General features: G+C 36.6%; 1 protein-coding gene across 2 annotated transcripts in view; it reads right to left on the reverse strand.

Moving 5' to 3' along the window:
* Positions 1 to 16,402, reverse strand: part of dpp10 (dipeptidyl peptidase like 10) — a 219,599-nt gene that overhangs the window by 126,477 nt on the left and 76,720 nt on the right. The window contains exon 1 of one of the 2 annotated variants that reach the window (XM_088930513.1): positions 6,216 to 6,675. The exons of the other annotated variant lie outside the window; for it this stretch is intronic. Coding sequence (XP_088786639.1) covers positions 6,216 to 6,269 — 54 coding nt within the window. The 5' untranslated portion in view covers positions 6,270 to 6,675. Of the gene's footprint in view, positions 1 to 6,215; positions 6,676 to 16,402 lie in introns of those variants that run through there. 2 annotated transcript variants of the gene reach the window in all.

Consider the following 16,402-nt stretch of genomic DNA (forward strand, 5'->3'; position numbering starts at 1 on the left):
TTTTAATTACCCAGGAGCATGATGGGAGATTCCGTGAGTCAATGCCTCAGACAAAACAGATGTTCAGATAGAAGCTCAATGTGCGTCAAATAAAGTTTTAAATAGGCTAAATGGGCACTGTCACATTTTAACCCACAAGGCACCTTTTCGGCTCTTTTTCTGTTCTGGATGGTTTGATTCAATTCTACCTTTCAATCCAAAGTGAAACACATTTGCTCATGTCAGCACAGCCTCTGGTTGCCATGAGTGCATACTGTATGTCAGAACAGCTCAACCATTCGTCTCACCTGGGCACCGCTGTAGGCAGGCTAGAGGTGAGAAACCGAGGATCAGCAACAAAAGACGCTGAAATATCCTCTTTATGCTCCAGAGCACAATTTAAAGCTTATTGATAGTGAATATGAGAATTTGGACCTGGAGCTGTCAGGGACGTACTTACTCTGCACAAAGACAAACAATAATGGCTTTCAATCTTTACAGGCACCTTTCATTAGTACCACTGACACACCAGTTAATGGCACAAAGGAATCTCAATAGTAATATATCCTAAATGCTACATAATAATTCCTCACCTGTTTTTGTTTTTTTTTTGTCTGTGTTCCCAGGTTCATTTAATCTTTTTCAGATCCAAACATGTGGTATCCCATTGTAAAAGAAACTGGAGATGTGATGCTTGTGATTTTTTTTCTTCATAAGGGTTCTGTAAGTACCTTCTTGGGAGAACAACAAGCTAAACATTCCAGTGAAATTGGTTTCAGACTCTTCAGAAAGATTACAAATTGTGCTCCAAGCATTCTTAATCTCTTGCAGTTTACAGAAACTAAACCAGAGGACCATTAAGCTCTCCCCATAAACTCTAGGGACACGTCACCATAATTCCAAATGTGCCCTAATACAACCTTCAGCAAAATAAACTGCAACTGAGGGTTGCAAATGGAGAATATAGGAATGGGAACATTAAGTGTTTACAGAACTGAAGGAAGTAACCAACAAGAACAAATTAGAAAACTAGCATTCTTACATTCTAACCCCATTATCCAATTCAAGGTTGCAAGCGAGCCAGAGCCTATACTGGCGAGTAACGGGCACCACGTGGAATATGCGCTGGATAGGATGCCAGTCAGCATTATAACTTAATTTCGATCATTTAAGATAAGCATAGCATTCTTTACATTGTTAGTAGGAAAAACACCGCACGGCTACACTGGCTGAATAAGCCCCTACTAGCAAAGACATGCCTGAATAATAAATGCCTCATCAATTTAAAATAAAACACCAAAATAATTAGTTATTCATTTTCTGCAAGTCCGAAAAAGTCTCACTTTACAGCTTTTCACTTCGGGTAATTGGTCTTTTCTAGGGGGAGTAGTTCAGATGTAGACAGACCATCAATTTCAGGAATAATATACATGCTTATATATTATAAACATGTATTGTAACATAACTCAAGTATGAAAAGCAATCAATTATATTTAGTCCTACAAGCAGCACAGACACATATTTTTGAGGTCATAACATTATTTGGTTCTTTTATAGCCTTCACAGTTGTGACATTAACAAACACAGTGTTCCTACACTAAAACATGTTGTTACTAAGCAATGCATTACCAGTCATACTAAGAAGATGTCTCAGGTTATCTGAGAGATGCTTTTAACTACAAGGAGAACCACTTACACTCACACAGTGCTACATTTAATAAAATCAGTAACAAACAAGTGAAGGCCATTCAGCCCAACAAAGCACTTTGTTTGTTAGTATCTCATCCAGCCATTCCTTTGAGGAAGTCAGAATGGTGTTCTAATCATTTACCTGTAGTAGGGTATCAAATGTTCAATGCAACTATGTTGGTTTTACTATTCTTTTTTGTGTGCATGTTTTAGATTTATTCTGTATTTCTGATTTCCAAATAGGGTTAACCGTCACGGCAACTGTATTTTGATGATGAGGCAGCCTGTTTTCTAATAATTTGCACATACCTGAATTCACAGAGATTTTTATGACATTGAACAACATTTCACTCTTTTGTGAGATTACACAAACCCAGTTCAAAACAATAATAATTTGGGCATCACAGTGGGAAACTTTACATGTATCTAAATCTGCTATTGCTTGGTGTTTCTTCTTAGTTTTTTTCATCAAAGAATCTAATTTCTTTTGGTAATCTGAGATGGCAGCTGAAACAGCATTGACTCGGACTGCTATCTGGTTTTCTCATTCATTGGTGCTTTTTTCTCCAGGCAATTTTTCATCAGCCACCATGTCTTCCCTAAGAACAGCAAGCTCTTGTCAAGGTGATGATTTAAAAAATATTTGTCTGTCAGAACGCTCTAAATTCCATAGTAATAGAATAAACTATATCAGCTGTTCAAATTATTTAAATAAAAAGTACAACCGATTGCTGGACACTGCCAATCAGTGTTCAGTGGCCAAAATAATACACACATAAACAAAAAACATCATGGAAAAGCTTTAATCTGTTAAAGTTTACACATTTAAATTCATGCTTTAAATGTCTTTTTAAGGACTGGTTTTAGAAGCTCTCTTTGAGAACCTTTTTTTTTGTATTCTGTTTAAGAAGATAAGAAAGGTTATAAACCAGAGGAGCCTTTTGGCCCAACAAGCTTGTTTGTATACCAGTAGCTAATTGATCTAAGGATCTCATTCCCAGCCACTTCTTGAAAGAAGCCAGGGAATCAGTTTGAAAGAAAATAACTAATATCCAAAACCAATATACATACAGTATATGGAGCATTAAAAGTTATCACTTTACAACTGCACCAATTACACAAAGTTATTATCAGGAAAAAGATCAAATGTTAGTACACCTACTGCAAAATAAGATTATTGCCCAGGCACGACACAGGTAAATCCATTATTCTGTCAACGTGAGCCAAGTGAGGATCAATAAGGGGTCAACTAGGAAATTCACAGTGTGATGTGGCCACTTGTGGAAGCACATCAAGCTGTGCAGCTACGATGAGTGCTTTGTCTTGTGGGACCTTGGTCCATTCTTCTCTCAAAGGCTTGATAAGAACGTGTCTGCTCACTCATCTCTGTGCTCTTGCTGTCACATCGGCTCTCACCCCGTCTGGCACATTGGCGCATCCACACCACAGCTGTCATGTTCCCATCTTACAAGTAAGGTGTTCTTACCTGAACACTAAGTGAGGTCCCAGTACTCGGTCTATGTACGGTAGTTGTATGCTGACAGCTTGCTGTCAATCACTATAAATTCTGTAGTTACTAGGCATTCCTGCCCAGACCAGCACACATAGACCATCCCATCAACTGACCTGTTGCTCATTACTACTAAGTCTGCAGATCTGTGCCACACTCACTGAGATCCATCACAGTGCTCTGCACAAAACCCAGAGAGTACACCTGTTGTTCATGATCAATTCATCAAAAATGGTGTTAGGAACATTTAATCAATTTCCAAATTGCATACCCTTAATTTTTCTTAAACCCATCCCTCCAACCATTTTCTTACCCCTTTATCCAAAACAGAGCCTATCCCAGCAAGCAAAGGGCGCAAGGCAATACACTGTATACCCCGGACGAGACGCCCATCCATCACGGGGACTCAGACACACACACGCACACACTCACGCCAGGGCCAGTTTACCAGAAGCCAAATCAGCCACCAGTATGTTTCTGGACTCTGTAGGAACCGAAGAACCTGGAGGAAACCCATGTGAGCACGCAGTAGGGAGAACACAGATACTGTAGCACAACCAGGATTTGGATCAAGAGCCCCAGTGCAGCGATGCAGGAATGCTAACCAACATGGTCACCATACCGCACCTATTCTAAAACCATACCTGCATAAACAGAACGCTAACTTTCTTCTCATGCTATTATATTTTGTTTTCTCTTAATGAATTAGATGTACTGTATCACAAGAAACCAAGGCTATGGTTTAATATTGAATTAAATTAGTTTCACTTTCACTTATAATCTGTTTCTAGGAAGCTTCTAGGTAAAATCTACTGTGGTCTTTCAGTTTTGATAGGAGCCCATATCAGGCAAGGTCACTATGCAATCAAAACATTAACAACTCATTATTATCTATGCACAGAGTATGTAAGACTTCCATTTAGCATTCATTTCAACATTAGCAAGTTGAAATCACTAACCAAAAAACAGACTTTTTTTTCACTGGGATCCTCAAGCACCTTTGCAAATGGTATAGATTCTGAAATGAGTGACATTGCATCTTCAACATACTGTAGGTTGCAATACACAAGGCCTTGTATCTCTTGCAAAATACAGTCGTTTCTTTCCCCCTTTGGACATGCTAAACTATTCAAACCCTTTTCAGCAGTGCAATGTATCATTTTCAGCACAGAGCTGCCCCATTGCTGTGGCTAGGTATAAAACTCAGCTGAGGACTAAATAAGCTGAAGTCTGTATGACAGCAGGACAGCCTTAAAACAAAAAACAAAACAAATATTATTCTCATTATAGGACAAAAGCCAAAAAAGAACATTTTGTCTGTGTTTAAGAAGCATGTATAATCCCTGTTGTAAAGCATGTTTGAGTTGGTGGCCCTAGTCTGCAGTGAAAGAAAATTCTGCTGCAATAATTTGACTGAGAACTTACATTATACTGCACGTTAGCTTCCTACAGGAGTATACAGGAGAGCGTGAGAAGCATTTTTCCATCACTTCTATTAAAATGGCAATTACACTTAATTCAAATGAGGCCAATAACCTTTCAAATCTAGAGATAAGTAAATTGCTTATCTTTGAATTGAAATGGGCATTTTAAGATTAGTGATTACTTTCAGCATATTCCTTAGTTAATAATTTGCCCGTTTTCCTGATCCCAACAGCATTAAAGGCTGTGCGATTCTCCCTCCCCCAGACGGCCTCAAAGGGACTGTTTTTTTTTGTGGAACAAAATACACTGCAAGAGAAGACAACAGCTCGCCTTAGAAGCGGTATCTTCATGTTGAAAACTAGTAATTTTACATAATACATCAATCAGAAAATTACAGCGCACGAGGCAGTTATAATAAGTATTAAAAATTTAAAAAGCTGTAATCAATAATTCAGTAAATAGAGTAAGTTTTCTGCACACTATAACACAGCAACAGTCTTTCTGTCTTGGTGCTGTCGTCAAGTTGCCGGATTTCTCGCTTTAGCGTGCTCTCTTGAGATTAGTTATCGGTACCGTTTAAATTCTGCACGCAAATGCAGGCCTGACACGGGCCCGAACAGACTTACTGAGAGGAACTGTTGTGTACACAGCATAAAAGTCTGCTTTTTAATTAGATAAGCTTACTGTATGTGCATTGCATATAAATAACCCCATCTTTCAGTCGCGCTTCGTAGCTTGTAAACGTACACGTTCCCTTTGACGTGTTTTACAGAATTGTACCATCATCACATAAAACATCCTTCGCGTGAAATAAAGTGCAAGTAAATCTAGTGGCACGACACTTTGAAGGGATTAGAAACAATTGATAAACTGAATGACAACCAGACAATTACAATAGTCTCTACCATGAGCTCACAGCACCATCTCTGGCAGTATAAACTCCCTTATCCCCGGAGATAACTAATTATTCATTGACCTGACTGCTGACAGTATATTCTTTGGGTGACTAATTGATATAATGATGACGTGCATCACATCTGCTGAATCATGTATTGTAATTCTTCCTAACGACTCGAATATGTGCCGTATAAGCTAAAAGGCAAACAATACCAAATGGTTAGTTAAGGCTCTACTCGTTAAAGATGCAACCACGTTTATTAACCACTGTTTATTTCTGAATACCAGCTTTTTCATAAGGTCAAGGAACTTCGGTCTACGACTACCTTCACACTAGTGCTAAATACACGAGGGCACTGTTTTTTCGAGCCACACAGTAAAACAGTCAAATCCTATCTTTAACCCCTGGATGGGTAGTTTATATTGGCACGCCAGCATCACTTTTAATGTGTGTTACGAACATTTCAATCAATTCTTCTCTCCACACGCGGTTTCTTAAAAGCTGCTGGACATAATGCGTTCATCAGCGGATCTACAAGACTCGCGTCACATCTGGCAAATCTGGACATCAGCAATGACATTGAAATCTGAAATGTTTATCCGAAGAACGACGACACTTTTACTTCTGGCACTGCACAGTCAATTGGTTACCGGGTCTGAAGACTAAAGTTTGCATGGCGTTTTCCCAGCCTACACGGCTATTGAAATGATTTACCTGCTCTTGCTGCTGGCTTCCTCTTTGGTTCTGTTGCTCCTTGGTTGCTGTCATTGTGAAATCGGGGATTTACAACTTCTTTAGTCTTATTTTCCTAACTGCAGAGGATGCATTCCACTCGGACGAGCGCTTGGCTCCGTGCGGCACTGTTGGGAGCGCAGCCGCCGAGTTATCGCAAGCAAAATCTTGAACTGGAGGCAGACAGAAATGGAACTGTCACGATTCGGAGAAGTCTAGGAGACTGCGGAGATACCTGAAGGCTGTGATTCACATTCTGCAAAAGCACAACCTACATAGGTACAAGCCTACAGCTGATAATGGCACCCAACCAGCAGGCTTAAATGCCTTGTGATTTTTTTTCTCCCCCCCCCACCCCGCTCTCTTGTTCTGTCTGAGCCGACAGGAAGCGGTCAGGATCCCAACTGGTCTCTTCTGCAGCGTCCCTGTGATCCGCACATCTGGGGCAAAATCAAATTGTCAAATTCAGTTTGTTTCCCTCCTTGGAAGGAAGAGACCATTGTTCAGACAGCACGGGGGGAGGCACGAAATGCCTAATATACTGGAGGTTTAGATTTTTTTTCCCATATTTCATTTACGGTGTGTTAAAATAATTTAAAAAAAAAAGAAAATATCCCTCAAGACAGTACATCGAAACTTCAGCGCATTTTCCAGTATTAATACTGAGCGGAAAGAAAAAACAAAATGTGCTGTAGGTCTTCGTGTTCAGTTGTATTACAATTGTACGATTGTAAATGTAGTTGGGACAGATCGGGAACTAGCCAAGGTGCTGAGGATACCTAGGCAACAGTGTCCCTTCTTATTTTTAACGGAAGAAAATTGCGGGACCATACAGTTTTTGCTCCAAAAAATAAGTTATATTATGTAAATATAGCGTAGATAACAAATGTGAAGATCTTTCATAAGTTCGTGATGCCTCCGACCTACTGTATATCTAAAAATCTCGCAAAATACTGGAGCTGGGTACAGCGCATGAAACTCACTGGTGCGACGTTTCAGAGAATAAAAATAAATACGCTTGGCGTTCTCTGTTTTTAATTTTTAAACGCACAAATAGAAAATAATACAACATTCGTTGCAAAATTGCAAAGAGCTCGTTTTGGTCCGTTTGACCAATTCCGCCTCTACCACGGAACAACCACACACACCAACATCTGCTCACAGAGTTTCGTTTACCGAAATCAGCTGTTAACACGTTCATGAAACCAGGAGTCAAGTCATATACAGTAGGAATTTTAGCACAACCCTGTTGCACTGTGGGGAAAAAAAAATGATTTTCAGTAAGTATAGTTTACCGGATAAAGTAAAGATGAAGTAAAGACGACAGAATTAGTCAACTTATTTGTAACATAATACTGTAATAGGGCATGCTTCCTTCTGTTAGGAGATTTCACAACGTCTGTACAAAAGCTGTATTACAGTCACTATAGAAACGGTGATCTCCTTTAAGTTTCAAAACTCACCTTTTCAGACTATATTTCATTCCGAAGAACAACAGGAAAGATACAGGAAAATTCAACATTTAAGAAAGGAAAATAATAGTGTTATGCTCAAAACAGAAGAACGTGAAACAGATCCTATGGATGCCAGGGGTGACTGTATTCTACTGCTGAAAAAAGAAATAAGAGAAGGACCAAACCTACAGTACAGTAGGCAGTATCATGCAAGAAAAACTGCTAAGTGGAAAACAATGGAAAAAAAATAAAAAGCAATAGAATATATTTTACAAATTCAGAAACTATTAGCATAACCGTCATTCTAATCTCCAATGGTGACAATACTTGTATTGTGGTGTAAAATGGAGTCCTACCATTTGAATTACAATGCTTAATCTTCATGCAATCATTTTAGGGTCACACAAACTGAGACTGGAAAAAAAACAGACTCAAAAGGTCAAATAAGAATGTGAGCTCAGCTGTGAAGAGACGAAGACTGAATTCTGTCAGAGGAGAAACATAGCTGCTGTGAATTCAGGGATCATTGCTGGTATTATCATAAATCCTACTTAACCTTTAGCTCTAGTCTGTATAGCAGCAAAAGCAGATGTTTCAGAAAGGAAAAGTAATAACAACCCAGACATTGTGCACAGGATTCGATTTTAATTAACAGCTTGACATACCAATAATAATGTTAAAACTGAAACTCAGATTTCTTTCACTCATTTCAAGCATTTTTTAAGACTAACAAACAACATGAAAGATTCACATTTTTTTCTAGAAACATATCCTTTCCTGAACCTTACTCAAAAAGCACTATTAAAAAGCATAAATCCTCTACAGAGAACTTTTTTCTATTATAAGCAAAATAATCATTCTCCCCAATCATGTTTTAAAAAGGTGGATATTAATGTATGAAGGTTAATGCACAGAGACATTAATCATTTTAGTCTACAGTATATTGGTTTTGTTAAAAAAACAGTTATAATGGAGTGCATTTAACAACATGTACACTGTACATTAGACCTCATCTCTATGATCAATAATTAAAGTTAGTATTATAGGATGTATGCATTGCACTTGCTTTCAAACTATCATGGTAATTAAAACAATACACATTTAGATTAGGACATTCAAAAAGAATATTGACCTCTGCTGCATTTTTGCATTGATCAGTTGGCTGTGCAGTTGAAACCTATGATTTTCAGTGTTAAGTTTGGGCCAGAATTACTTCAAATGTATTTTTGTCTATTATTGTGTAAATTTGAGTAAGACAAAAGCAGTTTATGAAAAAGTGAGTTTAAACTTTCAATGAGTAATTATTAGTATCATCTGATCTTACCTAATGTCTGTACTTTGGGTACCAAAACCAGATACCGAAATTATCCAAAACGCCTCACAGAGTGCAGTATATCTATGCTAATTCAAAGTATTAAAAAACAAAATACAAACAGCAAATAATTAACAAATATATATAAAAAACATTAATGACTGTTTTAATAACCACTGTTCAAAAATATTTTTAGAAATAGAAGCATTACTACTTTTATCTCCGTATTTACAGTATCTTTATTTGAAAAATAAAATGCTGCAATCTTAGTATTGTAGCACGGTTATTATAAGAATCACCAAAACTTTACACATTGAAGAACTGTTATATTTCCTTTGGCATGCAGGTTTAATCATAACTCCATATATAAAGTACATGAGGTGGATGAGTTAATGAAGCACCTGAAAAAACAAATGAGATAGATGGGCCGCTTTCATTGTAAATAATCTTATGTTCTTATACTGCAAGGAAAGGTATAATTGTGTAACAAACTAATCTATAGCATAGACAGGCCACTTAACAGAGTGACTAAAGGGAATATCTAATGCAGACAGTAGTTCATATTTTATCATGTAATCTCCTGTATAGTGGGGAGAACTCCACATTACTGCAGAGATAATAGCATCCAGGGAATGTATCCCATGAAAATATAATTTTATTGTGTCTCTCAGTTGAATTCTTCCCCAGATCAGCTTCGGACTAAATCTTATGTTATCTGATCATGAAAATGAGAAAATTGCCCCTTGCTGTACACAGTACAGTCAAAGACATGTCTATTTATTCTCCTACATCAATGATGCTAAATAAGGAATATAATTAAGACTGAAGAATTATCCACCAATCCATTTTCTAATTGCTTTATGCAATACAAGGTCACAGGAGACTCAGAGCCTGTCTGTGCAAGCAACAGTCACAAGACCAGATACTGTACATCCAGGACAGGATGCCAGTCCATCACAGGATGTGCACAGACACAAACATTTACAGTAATTCTCACACCAGAGCCGATTTTCTCAGAAGTCAATTAACCTACCACTGTATCTTTGGACTGTAGGAGGAAACCAGAGCACCCAGAGAAAACCCACACGATCACGAGGAGAACATGCAGTCTCCATGCAGATAGAGCCCTAAGAACTGAACCCAGGGCCCCAGAGCTGTGAGACAGCAATGCTAACCACTGCACCACTGTGCAGAACTGAAGAATTAAACAGAGATATTAAGATATAATATGTTGTACAAGGTATGTGTGTATAAATGTATGTATATTTAGCTACCTTACATGATTGCAGTATTTACTAGAGCTCTCATTTTTAGCACATGCTTTGATTTAAATTCACCTTCATTTGTTAGGTCACCTTAATTTCTTATTAGGTTTATAATCATTGAGGATAATTGTATTGCTAGTATTTGTATATTTTAATCTTAAAATCATAAGATAATAAAATCAGCTCTCAAAAACACATACATTTTTTCATATGTATTCATCATTTTAATATATATTCACTTACTTAGACTTTGAATGCAATGTCAGATAAAATTAATATTCTGACCTTTAAAGGTACAGTGAAACCAATTTAATCCCTTTATGTTAATGTTTTTATTGTCAAATTTGTGAATTAAAAAATCCTGTCTTCATCAACACTTATATTCTGGGGAAAGAATAGAGAGCTGAAACAGCCCAAAGTAACTGTTTTGCTGATGTGTCTAGTGCTGATAAAGTATTAATTCCTCTATACAATTTAGCTTCACCTACTTCAATAAATCTACAATGCTGTGTTGTAGATAAAAGCTTCTGACTTTGTTCACAGAATGGTTTATAGTGTGAATAAAGTGCCATGGACAGCACTTAACTTGTGGACAGCTCCACTTAACTTCTGCAAAATGTTCTTAACAATTGCTAGTTCAATTTAATGATTCTTGAACTCATTTTAATTATATGAAGTTATTTACTGCTTAAACTGGGTAAACTGGTGTTACATGGAGAATTTCTATTCAATATTGTTGGCCATTTGACACATACAAATACTTAATTTCAGATACATCGCTTTTTCTTTCAGGTACAGAAATGTAAATATTGACATCTAGATCTACAAAGCCTTTGATATTGTTTGGACACCAAAAAAAATGATAGTGTATAAATCCTGATTTTGAACAGCTTGCCTAAGGCTTAAAATTCACACAAACATCAAATGATTAGCTTTAAACTTTGATCACAGTGTTGTGCAAATGTCCAGATAGTTACAGAAAAGGTACTTGATTATACACTGTATGTGCAAAAATCTGAAAGAAAATGTCTCTGAAAACCCAAGAACAAAATGACAAATGTCAAGCAATTTTCTCCGTGCTGAAAAACACTTGCCTAAGGAGCTTAATATCTTTAAATCTGATGTCATCCCTTTGCTTTCCAATTAAGAATGTTCTCCACATGCTCTAAAAACTTGAAATGATACATAATGTACTTATTGTAGGGTTTTTTTTCTAAAAAAACAGGATTACACTTTCTATTACACTTCTAGAAAAGTCTGCTTAAAGAAGTCACTTTCATTACCTTGTGTACGTTTCTCCCAAAACCATTTAAAGTAGTTCAGAACATATTTATAATCCTAACCCATTTCAATGTTAAAGAACACTTCCCTATTTTATTAAAAGAAACACCATAAAATTGTAATTAGTTGGTTATACTATACTGTATATAGGTCCTACAATTTCACATTTCACATTCATGCACATGAAAATACCATGGCTGTTTAATGTGAAATGTGGGTTCAAACTGCTGTACCAGAAAAAAGACCCTCTGCTGAGAGTTTGTGTGTTGAAAGTCATCTTTATTCATACGCATATGGAAGTCTTGCCTCGTGTGGCACAAAACTTAAAAACCAACGTTTACAGTGCTCTTTTATATAGTGAACAAACAATACAAGATACACTCTCACATGACTCTCTGTTTGCCTTATGGCTATATATGATCATTCTAAAAAGCTGACCATTACATATATATTCTTTACTGCTGGCTTGGGTGACAAGCAGTCCCTGCTGAATTTGTTCCAGGAGAGGTCACTCGGTCATTTCCCTGAGAATCATGTCAGCTGTGCATAAAGACATCATGTGGCTATGTTATCTTTTGAGACCAGATATCCTGAGATGGATTTAGTAAAATATAAGTAAAAAGATACATAGTTAACAAGGTATAATACAAGCTTTTAGTAAATAAAAATTGTTAATTCCCTCAAAACCAAACTACAGTGGGGAGATTCCCAAGTCCTCCACAAAGAGCTGTAGCTGAATGTACAGGAGTACTGCAGGTAAAGAGCTGTAACTAAATGTACAGGTATACTGAATGTAAAGCACTGTAGCTGAATGTACAGGTGTACTGCATGTAAAGAAGTGTAGCTGAATGTACAGGAGTACTGAATGTACAGTAAAGAGCTGTAGCTGAATACTGTACTGCATGTAAAGAGCTTGAGATGTACAGTAGGACATGTACTGAATAGTACATTTAACCATCATTAAAATTCAGTAAGACTGGTAACATGTGATATACCTTTCATGAAGCAATATTTGAAGCTGTTTTCCAATGCAACAATCAACAAAAGAGACATACATACACAAACTTAAGACAGTAAATGAACAGATACCTGTGGAACCTTTTTTCTTGTTTTGCTTTCCTCAGCAATGATAGCAGTCCACATCACAGTCTTTAAGTCACTGTCTATCATTGGGTATAACATTACAGTTTCAATGTTACTGTCAAATGTCCTTTTAACTAATACAACTTCTGGGTTGACAGGACTAAAAAGATTTTTGAAAGAGCCCCTGCTTCTAACCACTTTATGGATATCATAGTTTTTTCACACGCCTCCAGAACATAGTGGAAGCACTGCATGTAAATCTCTTCTTTTTGGAGCTGTCTCATTTGTTTGCTAATGAAGCCTTACTTAGATGTTGGTAACCTGAGTTGTGTGTTCTTTATGTTGTTGTTTCAAGACTGTTATGTCTTTGTCTTAACAATGAGCACTCTAGGGGAATCAATGACAGACATTTCTTCAACTTGTTAGCTCCTAGGTATCTTAAGATATACCAGGCTGACTTGTGGGAGCTAACAACCAATTAAACAGATGATGATTTAATCTAACAAACCCACAAGCCAGATGGTGTTGTGTACAGTTCTCCAAAGACAACTATTCATGAAAAGTCTATAGGTGTTAAAAAATTAATTTTCAAGTTACGCAACCAGTGAGATATACCATTGGCAGTAATGAAGAACTTGATTTCTGTAATAAAACTTAATTTATAATTCTTCATATTATATATTTCCAAAACATATCTAAATGTTACTGAGAAAAAAATCATCAATGGAAACAAATTTATCCAACTATACCAAAGCACCTACAGTACAACTATCATTTAAAAATACAGACAATAATTAATTAAAAGTTGCCAAAACATTGCATTTATTTTATTAGAACTACTTCAGCATCCAAAAAAGGGATATTTAGTCAATTAGGCATGTGGGAAAATACATTGCAGACACCTATAATTGTAGACATGATTGTTTTATCATTTCAAGCATGAAAATGACTGTAGAATAAATATACAGTTTCAGAATGTTTGTGAGACCACATGTATTGTAGAGGAAGAAGCTGTTTGTTGTTTTTATTTGGTCTTTTTTGAAACAATGAAACAGTGCTTACTGTTCCACCCTATGGTATACTAACAGTCAGGCACTAATAATAATAGAATATTTCATATCGAATTTTTAAAAGCAACCATCTAAAAGAACTGTTCTTGTTCTGATTAACACAGAGCTACCAACATCAGCCAAAACACTAAATTCTTCCTGGAGCCAGAAAAACATCCCACAGTACAAAGTATCTTTAAAGAACCTATTTCTGGAATTTACATCTCCCCACATGACTTTTCATTCTGCTAGTAACTTCTCTCTAGATTAAGCTACTCTAGAAACATCAGCTACCACTGCCTTGTCTCATTGCACTGACTTGATAAAGGAGGCAGCTCTGCATGGCCTATATTTCTGCTAACTGGTACCCCCTGCATTTTTGACACAGTACCTATTAAAGATGATTCAGTGTGCATGAACATTTCTCACACCATTGATTTTCCAAGTGGGCATCAGTTAATTATATGCAATTACAGTCATGTATGAACTACCAGGGTGGCTTCACAGACCTCAAGAAGGCGGTACATTATGATAGCCATTCAGCATATTTGGTGCGATTAAATATTTATTTTTGAATGTATTTTATATTTGAAGACTGCAGCTGCTCCCCAGAAGCAATTACTGTGTTGTTTTGGTTCCGACAGGAGTACACACCTCCTGATGAGAGATTAGCAATTAAAACTTTCAAACTCCAAAGATTCTGATAATTTAACATCCTCGGAAAGCTCATGAGTTTGAAACTTTTTTTTTCCCCAAAAACCTCTAAGATGTCCACCCACCACTTTTAAGTGAAGCAGTTTTCTACAAAAAGTACTTGCTTCAAAGACTCAAGACCTCAATCCTTGTAATTAAAGTTCTTGCCTTCAGTTCCAGATTTCAGAAACTTTTTGTATCTGTTAGTTCAGTGATGAGTGAAAAAGAACTTGATAACTACTCTTTGGACTTTTTTTCCCCAAGATTTATATGATTAACTTATTTAATGAGGCAGAAAGGAGGTCTCATGCACAGCTCTTAGTCACACTACGTGCTGTACTGAATAAGAAGTAATTGCACATAAATCTCTTTGACTTTCCGATGCAACCCACTAACAGATACAAATTTGTTCCTCCAATTTCTTCAATAAACTGATTCATCTTTTGCAGTCTCTGTTCTAATTTTAGAAGTGCACACACTATTATTGTATAAAAATTGTCTACAAAAGCTAGTAGTATAACAAACCTTTAAACTACAGTATAAGATGAACTTGCCTCACTTTATTATTTCTTCTGTAATGCATTTGTTTAAAAAATGACATTGTTTACATGAACTGGCTAATATAAATTAATCTTAAACTAACATATCCACAAAATAAGTATTTTTGAGTGACTTAATACATACATTTGAATATAGTGTGAATATAATACATACATTTAATACGTTACTTGAGATCAGAAATCATCATAAATATGAACATACTGTAGAAATGCCAATATATTAGTCACAGACTTGATGTAAGGACACTGACTAAAACGTAAAAACTAAAACTAATTGTTATGACACGTTAATAAACCAGTGAAGTATTGTTAAATTAATAAACAATGTATTTAATACATTTTAAAAATTACATTAAACTTGGCAAAAAGTAACAAGAGTCTGTTGTTCAATTACGGAATCTGTAAGTAGCACTGCTATGCAAAGTAATGGGAATGGGATGTTCCATGATCTATGAAACCAGATGACTGTAAAGCAGTAGCATGTTCTGTGCCTTGAGAAAGTACGTTCATGCAAGTGATCTCACAGGAAGCCTTATTGTGTATTAACATGTGTTACACAGCGGAAGCAAGAACAAACCTGGCTTGTGTCAATTCAGACAGCCTCAGGGGTTTACCAGCAGTGGCTGATGGATAAAAATAACCCCAAAACGATAAAGAGTTCAGTATGGTTCTTAACATTCAGGACAAGAAGCAAGTATCAAACCAGCAGTCCCCTATCTCCACAGACACCTCAGAGCAATGTACAATTTGTTATAGGAAAATTCGCTACTGGGTATTAATCAACCTGCCACTAAGGGCTATACTCTTATATTGATTGATTGATAATAATTTAGTAGTGCAGTATACAGTGCCTTGCAATAGTGTTCAGACCCTTGCACAGTTTTCACACTTTGTTGCTTTAAAGCCTGCTGTCATCACACTTTGAAGTACTGTAAGCAATTAACATCAGTTATATTGTATACACAAACTAGTCCACACATTAAAAGCAAGAAGTCTAAAATCCGTAAGACAGAAAAAGTCATAATTGCAAGATAATTCAAATCCTTTACTGTACAAAACCAAAATTAATTTAAGTGCAAAATATTACCTTAATGAGCCACACAATTAGTTGAGAAGCCTCTGTCTGTGTGTGATAATAAGAGTTTCAGAATAAATAAACCTATCTCTGTAAGATTCCCCTGTCAGCAAATTGAATATCAAGCACACATTCAACCATGAATACTAAGGAGCTTTCAAAACAACTCATGGGTAATGCTGTATAAAGGTACGAATCATGAGAAGAGTAAAAACATTTTGAAATTCTATTAATATAACTTTGAACATGGTGAAGTTGACACAGAGAGCACCCAGACATTGTCTAGACGCTCTTCGACTCCGCACCACCTGAGTGCCCACTCTGCCCTCCTGCCTCCTCCACACTCCCGGCTTTTGTTCTCCCATGCATATAATCTCTGCTGACTTCCCTGTCTTTC

The sequence above is a fragment of the Atractosteus spatula genome, chromosome 13 (genome assembly GCF_055471065.1).
Source record: "Atractosteus spatula isolate fAtrSpa1 chromosome 13, fAtrSpa1.hap1, whole genome shotgun sequence".
NCBI lineage: Eukaryota > Metazoa > Chordata > Actinopteri > Semionotiformes > Lepisosteidae > Atractosteus > Atractosteus spatula.